The sequence below is a fragment of the Cariama cristata genome, unplaced genomic scaffold (assembly GCF_000690535.1).
Source record: "Cariama cristata isolate BGI_N322 unplaced genomic scaffold, ASM69053v1 scaffold4013, whole genome shotgun sequence".
NCBI classification, from domain to species: Eukaryota; Metazoa; Chordata; class Aves; order Cariamiformes; family Cariamidae; genus Cariama; species Cariama cristata.
Genome location: NW_009610020.1, coordinates 16868 through 34324, shown reverse-complemented (window position 1 = coordinate 34324; position 17457 = coordinate 16868). Strand labels below are relative to the sequence as shown.

At 38.6% G+C, this 17457-nt stretch overlaps 1 protein-coding gene across 2 annotated transcripts in view; it reads left to right on the top strand.

Annotated features, from left to right (window-relative positions):
- HEATR5B (HEAT repeat containing 5B) overlaps positions 1 to 17457 on the top strand; it is a 56467-nt gene that overhangs the window by 25077 nt on the left and 13933 nt on the right. The window contains exons 21-30 of one of the 2 annotated variants that reach the window (XM_009697731.1): positions 1902 to 2046; positions 2921 to 3160; positions 5040 to 5291; positions 7357 to 7538; positions 9195 to 9263; positions 11433 to 11612; positions 12898 to 13135; positions 13755 to 14015; positions 14996 to 15123; positions 15312 to 15456. In XM_009697731.1, coding sequence (XP_009696033.1) covers positions 1902 to 2046; positions 2921 to 3160; positions 5040 to 5291; positions 7357 to 7538; positions 9195 to 9263; positions 11433 to 11612; positions 12898 to 13135; positions 13755 to 14015; positions 14996 to 15123; positions 15312 to 15456 — 1840 coding nt within the window. Of the gene's footprint in view, positions 1 to 1901; positions 2064 to 2920; positions 3161 to 5039; positions 5292 to 7356; positions 7539 to 9194; positions 9264 to 11432; positions 11613 to 12897; positions 13136 to 13754; positions 14016 to 14995; positions 15124 to 15311; positions 15457 to 17457 lie in introns of both variants that reach the window. The other variant, XM_009697732.1, reaches the window with a different exon arrangement.

The following is a 17457-nucleotide window of genomic DNA, read 5'->3' as shown; positions in this document are numbered from 1 at the left end:
TGGCTTAAGCCTGGAAGTGAGACAGAGGCTGGCACCCAAAAGATACCAAATACGACTGTAAGAGGAAAGCTGTTGTGTGTGGGTGTGTGTTTTGATGTGGGTTTTGTGGTTTGTTTTTTTTTTTAATTATTACTATTTTTAAAGTTATTTTTCAGAGGTTCAGCGGTCCAATACTGAGAAATTTGAAAAGCATCTCCCTAGCGTCTGTTGGATGTCTTGCAAAGTTCTCTGTGTCATTCTTTGTGGAACTGGTGGTTCTGTGTTACCTGAAGGAGTGTGATCCTACTTAAGTTAACAGGGGACCTTTTCCTTAGTCTGCCATCCAGCCTTTCCCTAGGGCATCCTCTCATTGTTCCATGCTTCCCCCCACCCCGGGCAATGAGCCTTGCTTCCCCCCCAGCTCTGGAGCACTCCTGGGAGTGCATTGTGTTCCCAGAATCTCACTTGTCCTTTCCCAAAGCTTTTCATGAAAGGTGTGCAACGTACCCGAAAGTAGGTAGGCCCTTCTGTATGAGTGCTATGTACAGCATCACAAACAATCCCTACAGCCATTTACTCTGTAAGTACCAGTGGGTCATATTACAGACACTGAAGTTCATACAGGAATGACTAGTGCTGTTGTTTCCTGGGGTTTTCTACTGTCTCTTTCCTGTTCCTTTATGGTCCTCTGCTAAACAAAAGCTATTTTTCTTCTCTTTTCTCATGTTCCTTAGTTCCAAGTCATACTTGATTTGATAAGGTTTCCTCTGAATTCTCTTGTGCATTTCTGTATACTGCAAATACATAGATAGGTAGGCAAGGTCTGCCTTACCTGCCCCATTAGCAAACTCTTCATTGCTTTCTGACTCATTTTTTAATGGAATTAACCGTAGGTATCAAAATTAAACTACACAGTTCCACAGTCTAGTTCCATTTCTTCTTCCTGCATTGGCTTCGTAACCACTAGTTGTTTGTTTTCTACCTTGAACCGGGGAATATTCTTTCCATTAATTAAAACCCCCAAATGTTCTGTGTTTTAGTTCCATTAACACAACCTCAGTGTGATATTTGGAGGTTCTTTAAAGTCTGCTTGTTTTTTCAGGACTAAAATCTTGTCTATTTATGTGTGGAATAAAGATGTACTGTTAAAATGCTTTATAAACTATACAACACTTTCATTTAGGAAGGCAATTTCCATCCACATAATAACCTAATACCGAGAAAGCAAATGTGTATTTGGTTTATTAAAAACAAATTCCACAGGGTAAATAAAGAATCAAAGTTTCTTAAAGAGCACTCTTCATCTCTTTCACTGTGGAAAAACATACAGTCCTCTGTGCAGCTACTTCCTCTCAGGAAAACAGGGACCATGCACAATTCTTCTATAAGAAAAACATTTGCTTGTACTTGAGGTGATTCAAAAGGACTCAGAAGCCAGTTAGCAAAGAAATCTGAAGCTGTCTTACTGAGAGGCACTTATAAAAACTTATGCTATAAATTCTTTTGAAAGAAAATTTTTTAGGATGGCTGTCGTGTGATGCACCTGATGATGGCTTTTTGTTTAAAAGAATGGGATTTACAGCTATAGCAGAATATGAGGTTGAGTAGTATTGAAGGGTGTAACAGATTGGAAAGTATAATTAGTCTAAATCACAGTGGCGCAGTAGTTCCAATATTTAACCTCTTATCTCTTTAACCAGGTAACACCTGTCAGCTCTGTGTTGTTCAGCTTTATTTTCATATTTGTACATTATAATCAGTGCTTACTTCTGAACTCTCAAGATCTTGTAAAGAGCTTGGTACCCAGCAACTCGCACATGGGCATCTAATTGAGAAGTAGAATGCTGTTAGTCCTTAGCAGCGCTGATTTATTGATATGGAGGTGCAGCAGTTCACTCGCCTGTAATGATTCTGATTTTTAGGTTCATTTGTGCAGCTCCCACTTGCTGCTTCGCCGGGCTGCAGTTGCATGTTTACGACAGCTTGCTCAGAGGGAAGCAGCAGAAGTATGTGAATATGCCATGAGTTTAGCAAAAAATGCTGGGGACAAAGAAAACGGTGGCATCAGTAAGTACTTCTTTCCTGTGGCCTTTTTGTAACAATTGAGCGCACGTATATGTGCATGTCTGGTTTGCCTTCAGAGAGGGGGGAAAAAAACCCCAACAGCCCCCCACCCCCCCCACGCACAGAAAAAAAATCCTAAAACTGTCCCTTCCAGCTCCAGTAACTTCTGGCCAATCCCCTGCTTACCTCTTGATTTTCACTTATAATTTAACTTTTTATAAAGTTCAGACTTGAACTTCTCTGCCTCATTAAGACTGGCAATCAGATAGGACATGCAGCGTACATACAGCGGAAACATTTTACAGTTTCTCTGGTATTTTAGGTCTTGCTCTTTTGGAAATTGACTTAATTGTATGCTGTTTGATTGAGACATCTGGTTGTATTATATTCTGTTAGCAGCATGACTGCAAAGCCTGTGGACTTTGCTGGTGGGTTCAATTCTTCCATGTATTATTTTATCGTGAATATAGGAGGCTCAACAGCGTTGATCAGCTCAGTCTTCATACAAACAGAATCGTGAGCTTACTCGTATTAAATCACACCAGTTATGTCTGTCTCTGGAAAGATTCTTTCGAGTCCAATACTATTTGGGGTTTTACAAATTCATGGAGGTTGTACCTTGAACAGAGAGAGACATTTTCTTTTTTTTTTTTAAGTAATACTAGGAGGCATTATTTGCCTTGCAGAAAATAAATTAAATGAATTGCTGTATTAAAATCTTTCTAGTGTTAATTCAGAAGAAATTCAGTAACGTCTTGGTGTATCATTGCCTGAACTATACACACACAAATACACAATGTCCAATTCTAGTCTGTTATTCCAAATTTTAAAACTGAGTTACTGATTTCAGAAAAGATTTTTCGTTATCGTTTTGCAGATATTAATCCTTTTGCACCAGGAGCTGGTTCTCGGCGAGATGCTCATTCCCGGCATCAGGGGGTTAATATAACAGAGACAGGCCTTGAAGGTGTCCTTTTTGGAATGTTGGATCGGGAGACTGATCGGAAGTTGTGCTCAGATATCCACGATACTCTGGGACATATGCTTTCATCGCTGGCAGTAGAAAACCTTTCTCACTGGCTAATGCTTTGTAAGGATGTCCTTGCAGCTTCCAGTGGTAAGTGTTCTATAGGGTTCGCATAAATGACAGTACATCCTTAGTATTAGCATCTTCTGGCAATAGTTGTTTGGAGCTTGTCTTTTATCCTAGTTAAGAAGTAGCTTGTGTTGTATATAGAACTTTGATTATAGTGCATTAAAACTTCCTCAAAAAGAAGAAATCATCAATGTTATGTTAAATTTTAGAATACTGCTTTTAAGATTAAGAAATTAGCTGCCTTAAAGAAAGATTTCCAGCGGCGAAGCAAGGTGATTATTTCTCTGACAGTTCAATATCTTAGAGAAAGCAGACGTGTTCTTTTTAGCCTTTATATGTCAGGAGCATACAAGAAAGAAGTGCTCTACACGCTCTGAGCTTTCTTTTATGAGGTTTTGTGAGTTACTGATGTGATGATGGGTTACCATGGTGATGAAACTTTTGCTTGTTGTTCAGCTTTGCAGACTTGTTTGCACAGATCTTGTCCTCTGAGACCTTATTGCTGTTTATCAGCTTGTAGGATGGTTGTGACGCAGGTTCTGCTTGTTTCCCTTACACTTATACTTGTTTATTGGCATACTGTGAGTTCATCCTGAAGCTCTTTCTAAATGTTGCCACCTTTACATTTACTGATGAGTAATGCTACCAATGATTTCTTTACGCGATGTAGTTACCATATATCTGCCCAGTCTGAAAGACCTTGTTTCCCGAGTTTAAAGTTGGCATATCCTTTTCTTATTTTGTGTGGAATGGGTTTTAAAGTTTTTAACACAGTTTTCCAATCTCTAATTTATTTATTACTAGGTGAAATAATCTCTGAGAGAACCATATTTAAATAAATTTCTCTCAGCTGTACTTTTAAGCTAGCAGCTTCACTAGCAACTTCATTTTGAACTCCTTTGATACAAATAACTGGCATATGATCAAAATCTGGTTGCTTTTTAAGCAGAGATTTACAAATCAGCCACATAAGGTCCTGGATGCCTTCTCAAAACACTCTTGTTGTGAATTGGCATCATCCATGTTTGATTTCCCATATGCTCTTTCTCTGTTGAATGTTTTGACTCTTCAGCTGCTTAAATTTAGTCTTTCTAAGAAGCATGCCTTAGTTGAGGTGGGTTACCCTTGCAATAATTTCTTCTTGTTCTTCTCTAATTATTACCAGAGTAATTTTTGTCAGTATCTTGGCATTTTGTTACTTTAGACCTTGTCATTGAGATTTTATGTTCTCATTTCTGAATAGTAGAAGTGTATATGCATGTTTGGTGAGTTGTTTTTTGTCCCTGTTTAGGTTTTGGTTTTTTAATGTGATCCCTGAAGTAATTTTATTTTCTGAAATGAAGCCTCGCAGCCATGCTTAGAAAAAAGGATTTTTTGAATATTAAGCACATTTGTGGGTGCCATAAACTGCCTACTTGGCTGCATAACTGTCCCATGGCCTGAAACTTTGTAGTTTTGTTTCATTTTAACATGCACTCTAGCTTTTACTTGAAAGAGGAGCTGAATAGTTCAAAGCCATGCTGATTCTTTGATTCTGAGCCTAGTAATGTCCTTACCGTGTTTATTGGCAAATTAATGGGTTAATTTTCAAAGCTGAGAAGTTTAGATACGGGATTCAGCTATAGTTGGTATCTGTGGAGAATTAATGTTACAGGAATTTATTTCATATAATTTAAACCAAATAAAGGGTAATATAGCCCAGATTAGAGGTGAAAAACATTTCTTTTATTGCTATTCCTATGCCTTCTGACATTTTTCAAATGTTGCTGTTTCAACGGAAGAATTGGACTGTTTTGAATCTGAGTGTAAGGAAAAACTTGAATATATCCTCAGCTGTCTTCTGTGGATTCTAACAGTGGTTTGGTTTGTTGTTTTTTTTTTTAATTGTTCTGTGTTGTAGACATGAGCACTGCTGCTCCCTTGGGAGGAGGGAAGGATGAGGAATCGGAGAAGAAGGACGAGATGGATGACGATACAATGTTTACCACCTTGGGTGAAGAGGATAAATCCAAGCCTTCTGTAGCACCTCGCTGGGCAACTCGTGTGTTTGCAGCAGACTGTCTGTGCCGAGTTATCATGCTGTGTGAGAATGCGAACAAGGCGCACTTCGATCTGGCACTGGCTCGTTCGGCCAGACTTAAAAACCCAAAAAGTAATTACAGAATGTGCATGTTTTGGTTTTATTTCTTTCTTTCTTTATTTTTGACACCTCTTTACAGCTTAAGATTACACAACCAAGAAAAAAATATAAGCAGTTACCCTTTCATTCAAATGGTTAAAAACAAAGGAAATGGCCAGCAAAAGTCAATAAAGCTGTGGTTGTATAACCACTGTAGTTACTGTACCATGAACAGAAAGAATGAAGTTTGCTAGAGAAATAAATTCTGACAGACTGATCTGCTTGGAAAAAATACCCGTTAGATTTGCAAACCTTTTCTCCAGTCTGAAATAGCAGCAGTAAACATCTAGCTAAGGGTAAGCTGGGAACAGTTTCCGAGTTTAACATAATACCAGCAATGAATTAGACTTCAGAGGTTGTTTTAGCATCTCCAGACCAAAGGGATGCTAGGAAAGAAAAAAGAGATAAGGCCAGAGCAATGCTGTGGCATTGGTGGAGAGAGGTGGATGTGAGAGGGAGTTACAATAAGACATGGACCCAGCTGCTTTGTTAAAAAGTTCATTCTTTTGGTATCCGTGAGAATGATGAATATTAGTTTTAAAGCTCATATTTTTAAGAACTTTTATGAGTTAGAGGATCAAAATTGAGAGGTCAGAGATGACGTAGTTCTTTTGTGAGGAAACATTTTTCTAACAGATGGTAGGAGGTTTCTGTCCTTGTGTTGAGTTGTCCCTGTGTATTGGTTCTGGTGCATAGTGATTGTTTGCTTTCACCCATGTAGCGCTCAGGAGGACTTTGTGTATGTAGGATGAATATGATGAGAATGCATGGGATTAATGGATTTTAGTGTCTGTGTTGAGGGCGTCTGTTATGATACGGAGATTTATCTAGTCTGCTTGTGTTGCTTTGATGCAGTCTGGTTGAAGCACTGTGCATTGGTTCTGTGAGAATCTTGATTTGAGGCTGAGGTCACTGTTTGAAGAGTGAGGGAAGAGTTTTGGGAAAGTTTATTTTGAGATAGTGTTGTATTATAGAGAAAATCATGAAATAACTGCTGCTTATAGGATCTAACTGCTGCTTATAGGATCGTGCAGAGGACTGCATATAATAATGCTGAGAATTTACATCTCTGAATTTATTTAAAGTGACCTTTATGTGTTTTGAGGTCATTGTAAAAACAAAAACTCAGCAAACTTCTACTCCCCTCAACTTCAAGTTCCAAAAAATGTAAATTTTACTAATATCTGTGGTGGTCTAAAAAAGTAAGTGCAGACTTCACTACTTTGTAGTTTTTAAGTGATTGCTAGTTTTGCTTTACTGACATGCCTCTAAAAAATTTCAGCTACAACATAAAATTCTCTTTTTTTACCTTGAGACTTGAAAACATGTAGAGCTTTCATAATTTGTGGATTTTGTTAGCCACCCTGGCTATTATGTTTTAAAATTTATTTATTTTCATATTAGTTGTACAAGATCTGGTAATTTCAAATTGAGAGTAAGGAAAGAAATAATAAATAGAGAAGAATAATCCTTTCAGAAATGTTACTGACTTATGTATTGTTCTTTTCTGCATGTTGTCTGCTGCTCGCTTACAGCCTTAGATCTGGCTTTTGGGAGGAGAATTAGAGGCACGCTCTGTTCTTAGGTGTTCAAACTTGGTGAGGTTTTCCTTTATCAGCAGGGGTCACTGTAAGCACAGGGCTCCAACAGGAATCGCCTTGAAGATTTTCTGTAGGTTTTGGGGGGGGGTCACTAAAATTAGCTTTACTTCTAATCTCTTCTAAGCTACTCAGCCACATTTACATACTCTATTCAATGCAATTTCTGTATATCATATATTTCATTTTGTTTCAAATTTGTGCTTAATTTTTTAAGGTTGTCTTAGGAATAAAAGTCCTTGTATCATTTTAGGGGGGGGGACGGGGAAGACAGAAAAATAGGTTACATTCTTTCCGGCCTTCTTCCATGCCCTAAATGTGGACCTTTGAAAAAGAACAGGTAAAACTTGTACATGTCAGTGAGGACAATATTACAAATATCTCACATGTTAGCTAACTTTTAAGATGCTAAATAGTTCTTCTGTTTTGTTTGTTTGAAGATGACTTCTTGGTACTCCATCTCTCTGACCTTATTCGAATGGCATTCATGGCTGCGACTGATCACAGCAACCAGTTACGAATGGCGGGTCTTCAAGCTCTTGAAGACATTATCAAGAAATTTGCATCAGTTCCTGAGCCAGAGTTTCCAGGCCATGTGATACTGGAGCAGTATCAGGCTAATGTGAGACCTCCCTTATAAGTTCAGGAAATTGTGTATTTATACCAATATGCCAGTATTAGCTTTGAGAACATTTTGTAACTTCCAAAGACCTGTGAAGAGATTTTTTGTGTGTGAAATGTACTGAAGAGACACTTTTATTTACCTCTTCAAAATTTATTTTTGTATCTCGTCCTATTTATTGTAATTTAGTAGCTGATGAAAGTGAAAATTCAGTAACTATTGATTCTTGAAAGCCAAATATTACAAGTTCCGTTTTAATTTTGGCAAGAGTGGCATTTCATTTGTAAAATTAGGAATTGGAAAATAGCACTGATTCAGTTTCAGATTGAATCTAATAAATCTGTTTTCTTGGGAATTAATGAATATATGAAAACTACAGGAATGGGAGATGGGTAGATGAAGATTTATTTTGGGGTATTATTGCTTTATTTTGTTGCGTAGCTTAACTCTTTCACCTCTTTTGTCTTCACTGTGTCTTCAGGATCTTTGCAAATAGTTTTTAAAGGCAGGCTTTCATCCCTTTCACTCCCTGCCTTTTTCTTCCTTCTGTAGTGCTGTAACCATTGCTTCTGTCTCTTTGACTCAGTTCCTTTTGTTTCAGAAAAATGCTGCCTTATAACAACTGCCTAAAAGGCTTTTTTGTCAGTGTTTGTCATTTTGGCAACTTGATGCAGATCCAACCGTAAACATTTGATTTTGCATCTCTGTTCCTTTGGACATCAAAAAGTCATTGGCTTCTTAAGCCTTAGCATAAACTGCACCTGTAATACTTTCAATGATTAAAAGGATACTCAGTTAACAGAAGGAAGATAACACCACATATAGAATCATAGAATCATTATGGTTGGAAGAGACCTCAAAGATCATCAAGTCCAACCGTACATCTGATGCCACCATGCCAGCCAAAACCGCTAAACCCACTAAACCATCTCTCAAAGCGCCTGGGCACACTGCCGGCTCACGTTCAGCCGGCTGTCGACCAACACCCCCAGGTCTTTCTCTGCCGGGCAGCTTTCCAGCCACTCATCCCCAAGGCTGTAGCGTTGCATGGGGTTGTTGTGACCCAAGTGCAGGACCCGGCACTTGGTCTTGTTGAACCTCATACAGTTGGTCTCGGCCCATCGATCCAGCCTGTCCAGATCCCTCTGTAGAGCCTTCCTACCCTCCAGCAGATCAACACTCCCACCCAGCTTGGTGTCGTCTGCAAACTTACTGAGGATGCACTCGATCCCCTTGTCCAAATCATCAGTGAAGATGTTAAACAGAACTGGCCCCAACACTGAGCCCTGGGGAACACCGCTTGTGACCGGCCGCCAACTGGATTTAGCTCCATTCACTCCCACTCTCTGGGCATGGCCGGCCAGCCAAAACCAGTATTTGACAAAGGTAGTTGAGGCTTAAAGAGGCAATGGGCAAGCAGGAAAAAAATGGTTTAGAACTTTGTTGTTTAAAGAATACTATTGCAAATGTCTGCTAGACAGCAAGGATAAGTTTGGGGTGTAACTATAATGCCAAAACCAGAAATCATGTCTTTCTTGTTCTTTATGAACATGTCTTTCTTCTTCTTTAAGGCTTGAGCCTTAAAGAAGGTGAGATGAAGAATGTTGTGTCACTATTGTTTTAGTTGGATTTTTTTATTTTTCTTCCTATCAACAGGTTGGAGCTGCTCTGAGGCCAGCTTTTTCCCAAGATACACCATCTGATATAACTGCAAAAGCCTGCCAGGTACTGAGGAAAATGTTCAGATAGTATAAGCCAAACTGATTTTCCTTCTCTTTGGAAGAAGGATGCAGAAGAGAAGTACAAGCAAATGACTGGAAAATTTTGTAAACCTAAGCCATGATGTTTTTGCAACATCTTTTGTGTCTCCTAGTAATATATTTTGTTCCTCAGAATTGCAGAAGTCCCTTTAGGGAGCTATATCAAAAAATATTTAGTCTCCCTGAAACCAATTATGTCTTCATATCAACTCTGCATTTGTTACTAAAAAAAAAACCCACCCCACCAAAAAAAAACCCTTGCTTAATGAGACCAATAGTAATGTATTTATCGAGATGCCTTTCAGTCTGATCAAATATTTGGATTAGTGGTAATTTACCTTTAAACACTAAACTTCCATTCAGATTAATACTCTATTTTAGATTTTTAGGAGATCTGAGCATTCTCATTACAGTCATAGTAACAACCTTGCAGTGAAAATTCAGTGAAAGATTATTTTTTTGTGTGTGTGTCTGATCTTGTGCTGCTGTAGTTTAAATCAGCTATCAGCAACATAGCTGTCTTAGTATCTGGTATGTGATTTCATAAATTACTACTGTAGTTTAAAGCAGCAGTTTAGTTAGCTATGCAAATGTGAGTTTTAAAACTAAAGTTTGTGAGTTTTGTTTAGTAAATCTTGGTCCAGCAGGACTGTGTTTTTTGCGGTGGTGTTTTATACTCTTAATTTCCAGCAAAACTTGTCAGGATAGATCCAATATGGCATAATTTGTTATCTATACATTGGAAAGAAGATGCTCATCTTACCTTACAGAATGCTTCTGTGCATTTAAAGCTAGATGGAGAGGCAGTTTGTGTGAAAACATGTAACATTCCTTATAACTTCTCAAAGTCTTCCCTATTCAACCAGTTTCAAAGCGGATGTGTGCACTTACTTACAGGATCAAATGGTTGGAGATTAGGTTTGGATATTTAACTCCCTCTAGAAGTTACACAGACAGAGATGAGCTGCACTGAATGAGTTTGATGGTGTTACAGTTTTATGTCATTACTGAAACAGCTGTTGACTTGCCCAGCAGCAGGAGTGAAGCTGGTCTTAGTCCTACTGTGAAGGAATTACGGATTTGTGACAGATTTTCAGCAGCCTTGTCTTGGGCACCTTTGGGATGCTTTTTGTGTTTACTTTACTTTAAATCTGTCCATCATTCCAGATCATGAGAGGCCCTTCCCCAAAGGCTTTCATGGAACTGGTTCTCTAAAAGCAAAGTAAATAAATTGGAGATAGGACAAAAATGCCATGAAAAAAGAGTTTGTAAAACCTGAACTGCTTGAGTTCTGTGGGTTTTTTTTGCTGCTGTTCCTTGTCCTTGTAGCATCACCAACCAGAATCAGAGCAGCTCTTGTGAAACAACTTGTCCCTTTTTATAGAAAAGCTGCTGCTCCAGAATTCTTCAATTGCCTGCATTAGGTCTGGGTGTGAATGTGTTTCAGAGAATGAATGCCAATGTATAGCACTAGACAGGAGCAGCCGATCTGTATGTTGTTTGTATTTTAAGTACCTGTTTGGGTCCAATTCAAGTGAATAGTGGGGAGACACCCAACTGTTGTCCACCATATCTCTATTGATTGTTCTAGATCTAGAACTGTTGGTTCCAGGCCAGAACCCAGTTGTTTAAAGCTTTTTATTTCACTCATTCCTAGGAGTTTTCTTGGCATTAATGATCTTGAAAGCTTCTCATTAGTATGGAGACTTAATATAAAGGTTTTTAAAGATGTACTTTTATTAATTGCTGTCCAATATATTCCTCACACTGAATGCAATGACCCATTACCTGAATGATTTGACCAGACACTTGGGAACAGAATAAGAAAATTGTTATTACTTATTTATAGAGGATTAAAAATATTTTAAAATGTTTTCCATGTATCTATTAAGTTCCATTGTAACATGCTTTGCAAATACAGCCTTTGTTACCACTCACCTGAGCAATTCTGTTACCACGGGTGGGGAGAAAAAAGGGAAAACCTTGGATTTTTTTATATTAAGCAGGAAGAGAACTGCTAAATTTTTTGTGTTGGTTGTTTTGGGTTTTGTGTTCTTATAGATTTAATTTTTTTATTTTATAAGGTTGTTGAGGTTTTTGCTAGTTTAGAATGATTCTAAACTTTATTGTCTAGGTATGTAGCGCTTGGATAGGAAGTGGGGTTGTAAGTGACCTGAATGATCTCCGCCGAGTTCACAACCTTCTTGTCTCTTCCCTGGATAAAGTGCAAGCAGGAAAGGGATCTTCAAGCCAGCTTTACCGAGAGAGTGCGACTACTATGGAAAAACTTGCAGTTCTGAAAGCATGGGCCGAGGTAAACATTGACCATTAAATCTTTCAAAGTTTGAAAAGATTTTGCAGCGTAATAGCAACCTCACACCTCACTGACTCTTCAGCCAGTGAACCTTGCACCTGCCCTCCTTACCTGTTGCAGTTCCACTCCTGGGATGTTTTCATCTCTGTATCTTTTTCTGTTCCTTTTTCTGCCACTCTGTTGATCCATGTTTACAGTGAGGCTTGATTGTTCTTTGCTTTACTGCACTTTTCTCTATTAAAGTATACACTCATACCCTATCAGATTTTTATTTTCCTCCCATCTTATTGCTCTTAAACTTAAAAAAGCAAAAATACAAACAACCTTAAATTATATTCTGGGAAAATATTGCAGTTAGTTAACTAGGCTTAATGTAGATACTGTTGGGGAATGGCTGGAATATGAGAAATAAGGATTTACAAAAGACAGTGTTAGAACTATTTACATTGCCTTGCTTCCTGAAATGTTACTTGCATGCTATAGATCTCTACGTATAATTACCCAAATGGTATTTTCGTTTCTCTTAGTGTAACACTTAAAGGTTTGGGTAGAGTTTTTTTCATTAAATTTTCTTGGAAGTTTCTCTTGAAATTACAAAGGAAAATATTAACATTTCATCTATGTAACGTTAATCACCCCGTACTGTAATTTTCAGCTTTGATATGGAGCATCTGTTGTGTGAGGACCCTTATTTCTATTCTGTTTCTTTTCTAAAAATGCTTATTTTTTTACTGTATTTGTCTGATACTTCTGCTTATTCCCATATTTATCTAAGTTTTTGAAAATCCTTTTATCCTCTCATAGCATCTACCAAAGACACACATATAAATGTTCTCCTATTCATGTAACACATTTAAAGCCATTTTCATTCTTTATGATACCTAAACTGCTCCCAGAAAGTGACAATTATTCTAATTTATCTAGTAGCTCTTAATATAGGTTAAAGAAATCTTTGCAATAAGGATGCATTGATTTAATTAAATCAGTTACTTAAATCAATATGTCTATGTAGAGCAGCAGTTATTGACACTTTTTTGGTAAAAAAGTGTGTAGCCAGATTGTTTTAGGAAAGTGCCGTTTATGCCCCATAAGTGTTACATACTGGTAGAAATAAAACAAAAATGTTTAAATAAAGTGTAACTGTATTGCCAGTCTCTTTTTCCCAGGCATTTTCCGGTGAGTCAATCTGTGTATGGAATCTGTTACTTTCACATGGGAAAGGCTGCTGCTTTTTTTTCTTTTTAGGATCTCATAGCATGTACTTTCATATCTGTTTTTCTTCTAGGTGTACGTTGTTGCCATGAAAATTAAGAAAGAAGCAGAGACCAAACCAAAGCGTGCTTTAAAGAGCACAGAGGAGGATGAGGATGATTTTGGTGCTGTAGATGAGTTGCCACCAGACAGTTTGATAACACTTGTACAACCCGAGCTGCCTGCACTTAGCCGTCTCTGGTTAGCTGCACTGAAAGATTATGCTCTTTTAACTTTACCAGCTGAATTTGCTACCCAACTTCCACCAGATGGTAAGCACTGGAATTTCTTTTTGTGGTGGTGTGAAAAACAGAAAGAAACCCTTAGTCGATACTTCCAAATTATTCTATATATTATTTGCTAGGCATGTTTTTTATGCAAGTGATAAATTTCTGCCTCTGTGTAATAGGAATGTATGTTGGAAGTTTGAATGTGCTTTTTTTCCTTCGATTTGCAATGAAGATACTCTTTATCTGAATCACAGAGATCATTAAGACCATGTCTTCGTAGAATTAAGAATACTTCTACACCTTTGATATCAAATGCAAAACCTAGTCCTTGAGATTAGGGCAGATACTGTCTTAAAATATTTTACTGAGTTAAGAATGAGTTTTCTATATAAAAAATGCTGCAAGGCCTGATGACTTTGCCTGCCTTTCTTGCTCTCTGCTTGCTGTTCCATCGTGGCCATTGCACTTTCCTATGAGAGCTGCTAGTGTTGCTCCTTCACAAGGAGAATTGGAATGCACTGTCGCTAACAAGGATTACATCTGAGTGTGTACATGGTCAAAAACACCTAGAGTAAATAAAGTAATAAATTTAGAGTACATGCTTTTTGTCTATTATTTGCAGAGAATTTCAGAACTTACCTTTGCTTTGCTAATTTAACAGGGGGAGCATTTTACACTCCAGAAACAATTGATACAGCTAGACTGCATTACCGAAACTCCTGGGCTCCCATACTACATGCAGTGGCACTTTGGCTAAACAGTACAGGATTTAATGCTTCAGGGTCAACAGAAGAGACTGCTGCAGCAATGCCCAATTCACAGAAACGTGCTACAACCATTATGTTAAACCAGACACCTGGAACTCCACCTACCACTAAATCTTTGCCAGAGATAAACAAAGATCGAATGCACTTAATTTTGGGTAAGAGTTACAAGTTTAGAGTTCAGTAGCAGCACATTATAGTACAAAATGGTATAGGAATAAGAAGAGATACTTTGCTTGAAGTCTGGGAAGTTTAAAATGTATCATATGTCTGGGCAGTAAAGTTTCAGAATATCTCTTGTCTCCTCCTCTCCGTATTTCTGTCTCCTGTGTTCTTTACAGCTTTGACAGACTATTTATCAGTGTGATTATTGTGATTTTTATAGATAAGTTGTGTATCTAGTTTATGTAATTGAATAAAATGAGTAGGAACTGTTCTACACTGTAGTGTAATTCAGATGATACAAAATGTTATACTTCAAAGACAGAAAAGCTGTAAGGTTAATTAAAATACACACCCTCATAAAAACACAGTTCAGTAGAGAGTGATATTTGACATGTCACATGGAGACTGGCTTTTGCATCAGTTTCTCCTCTGAGTAGCACTCACTGTTTCCCTTTGTTGTTATCTAACAGCTTTAAGAGATGGATGTGGTCACTTATTCTGAGGAATGCCAACAGTTTGCTGAGATATACAGATATTTAAAACCAGAATTAAGTACCATATGTATAATATGAATATTGCATAATTTTTGAGGCTTGACTTTATCTCAGTTATCTTTACATTTAAAAGAGTTCAATAAAATAAAACTCAATTTACAATTGAAGGATTCCGAAGTCTGACTTACAGATCTTTAGAACAAAGTGTGGATTTCCATTCAGTAATCTAAGCTGCTTGCTGTCACTGTTTATTATTTTTTCTGCCAAATTTTGGGGAAGGCATGGTGTGGAAGAGAAAGCGAATACAATTCTGCTGTTTCTAATACATAAACTCTCTTTTCCTTTAAAGGAAGAAGAATTGAGAAAATCTGTATCTTTCTAAAGTTGTTAAGAACCTGCTATACTTAAAAAGAAATTTAAAAAAGAAAAGTGGATTTTATGATGATGTGAACATTCTTTTTAATTATTGCTCTTTTCAGGTGTTAGTATACAGTTTCTGTGTTCCCCACGACCTGAAGAGCCTGTTGAGCATGTTACATCTTGTTTACAAGCACTTCATACTTTATTGGATTCCCCTTGTGCCAGGATCCATATTGCAGAGGACCAGGTACAGTATGAGCATGTTGCAACAGTCAGCTTTTTCTAGGTCTTGGTCTTTCATCTGTGATGATGATTACAAAAGCTGTAATTATTTTTGTGTGAGAAAAGTATTTGCTCATCATAAGCAAGTGACATAACAATTAGGAATTGTTAAGTCCTAATTAATTTTTTTATATGTGTTTTGTTTTACTGTAGCTCCTTGGTGTTGAACTCTTGAGTGTGCTTCACCGACTCCTCCTGACCTGGGATCCTCCTTCAGTCCAGCTACTGGTTACAGGAGTTGTCCAGCAGATAGTAAGAGCAGCTCAAGATTATTTGCAGGAAAAAAGGAACACCCTAAGTAAGATTTTTGAAAACACAGCTTCTTTTGCAGAGTAAATAAGCAACAGGGTTTCATATTGGGAAAGGAACCCAAATACATTAGAGTATGGTTACACTGAGGAGGAAAATGCTGTGTATTCCACAGATACTTTTGATGTATTCGTAATGTTACCTGCTGATTTCTTAACTCTTGCAAGATGTAGTTTTTCTTCCTCTGATTATTCTAGTGGTTATTCTTTTCATGTCATGGGTTTTAATTTTTCTTGAATATGAGTGATGAGAATTATACCTAGCACACCACTTAGTCTTGCTAATACCTTGCTCAGTTTCATTAATGTTTCTCCATTGACTACCTCCTTAGCACTTCATTTACCTTTTTTCTGAAGTTTAATGATTCAGCCTCCAATGTAGGGTCTTGTGGTGTGTCTCTGGCACAACTGGCATTCATGAGGTGAGTGAAACTGCTACAGAAACCAGTGTGAAAAGTTGCCTGTCCAGGAGATCTTGCCAGGAAGTGGAGCAGACTTGCATCTGGGTTCTTACTTCACTGATATTCAGGGCGTGTCAGCAACCAGGAGCTCTGGGAACAGAGTGTGCAAACGGGAGCAAGACAGTTGGCATGGAAAGGCATGCTCATGCAACCCAGAAGTGCTGCTCAAGACTGTACAAGACTGCTAGAGTCAGCATAATGATGGCAGTGATATACAGCAAGACACAGTCTGCTGACTGAGGAACAATCACTTCTGGCACGTCAGAGGTCTAATGACCTGGCTTGAAATTCAGATGAAAGTCCTGATGTTACTGTCCTGCCTGTCTATGCAGCCAGAGGTGACATTGGTCTCACCTGTGAGGTGTGAAGGAAATGCATGTGAAGGTGAGCAGACTGTGTAGTGTCAGGAAAGGCAAATGGAAGAATGACATGTTCTTCACAGAGGTCCTGCAGGTGAAGGAGCCCAAACCCCATGTGTCAGGGAGGAGGGACAGCTATAGGCTATGCTGGAATACAGCCCTGGAGGATGAGACTTGCACGAAGGTGGAAGCTGTAACGTTGTGACTTGCAGCATCGAAAGGCTTTATCTGCATACATCCAGTTGGAGAGCACTATAGAGATCTGGCAGGAGGAGAAGAGGAACAAGCTGTCAGGGTATGGGCCAGCCATCCCTCTTTGACAGGTCAGAACTGATACCATTAAGAGGAAGTGAAGGGTGATACCAGTCAGGAACTCTCCTCTTGTTTGCCACAGAGTGCCTAATCAAGAAGAGGTGAGTGAAGTCATATTAAACCAAGTGGAAGAAGCCTTCCAATCACGAGCTATGGGAGTCTCATGAGAGACTTTTACCATGTGGACACGTGCTGGAAGGGCAAAACTACAGGATGCTAACATTCTGAAGCTTTCAGAAGTGTATGAGACATCAATTTTTTTCAGTCCAGATGCTGGACAGTCCAAATAAGGGAGGTGCTTGGTGGATCTGCGCCTCACTAACACAGAAGCAATGGTTATGAAGGTTAATGGTAGCTATGGCTGGGGCAGCCATGAGATATTGGAGTTCCTGATCCTGAGGGAGATGAAGAAAGCAAGTAGCAGAGCAAAACTTTGGCCTGATTTAGCAGACTTGGGCTTGTGCAGGGAGCTTGCAGATGAGATCTTGCGGTAAGCTTCCCAGAAGGGCAAAGGAAAGAGAGATGGTTCATCTTCGGTGACAAAAAATAGCTCATCCAAAAGTGCAGGATGCCAAACAAGCATGGCAGGAGGCTGACTTGGCTAAACAGGGACTTCTGCCCAAGCTCAAATGTGACAAGGAAATGTATGGATGATGAATGTGGAGGCAAACGGCCCAGGAAGGCTATTGAGGATGTCTGCTCTGGTATGGAGGAGTGGAATTAGGAAAGCCATGATTTGGCTGGAGCTGAGACTGGTGATGAATGTCAGGTGTGACAGCAAGGGCTTTTATAGATATGTTGGCAGCAAAAAGACCAAGGAAATTTGGACCTGCTGGTGAATGGATTGTGTGATCTAATG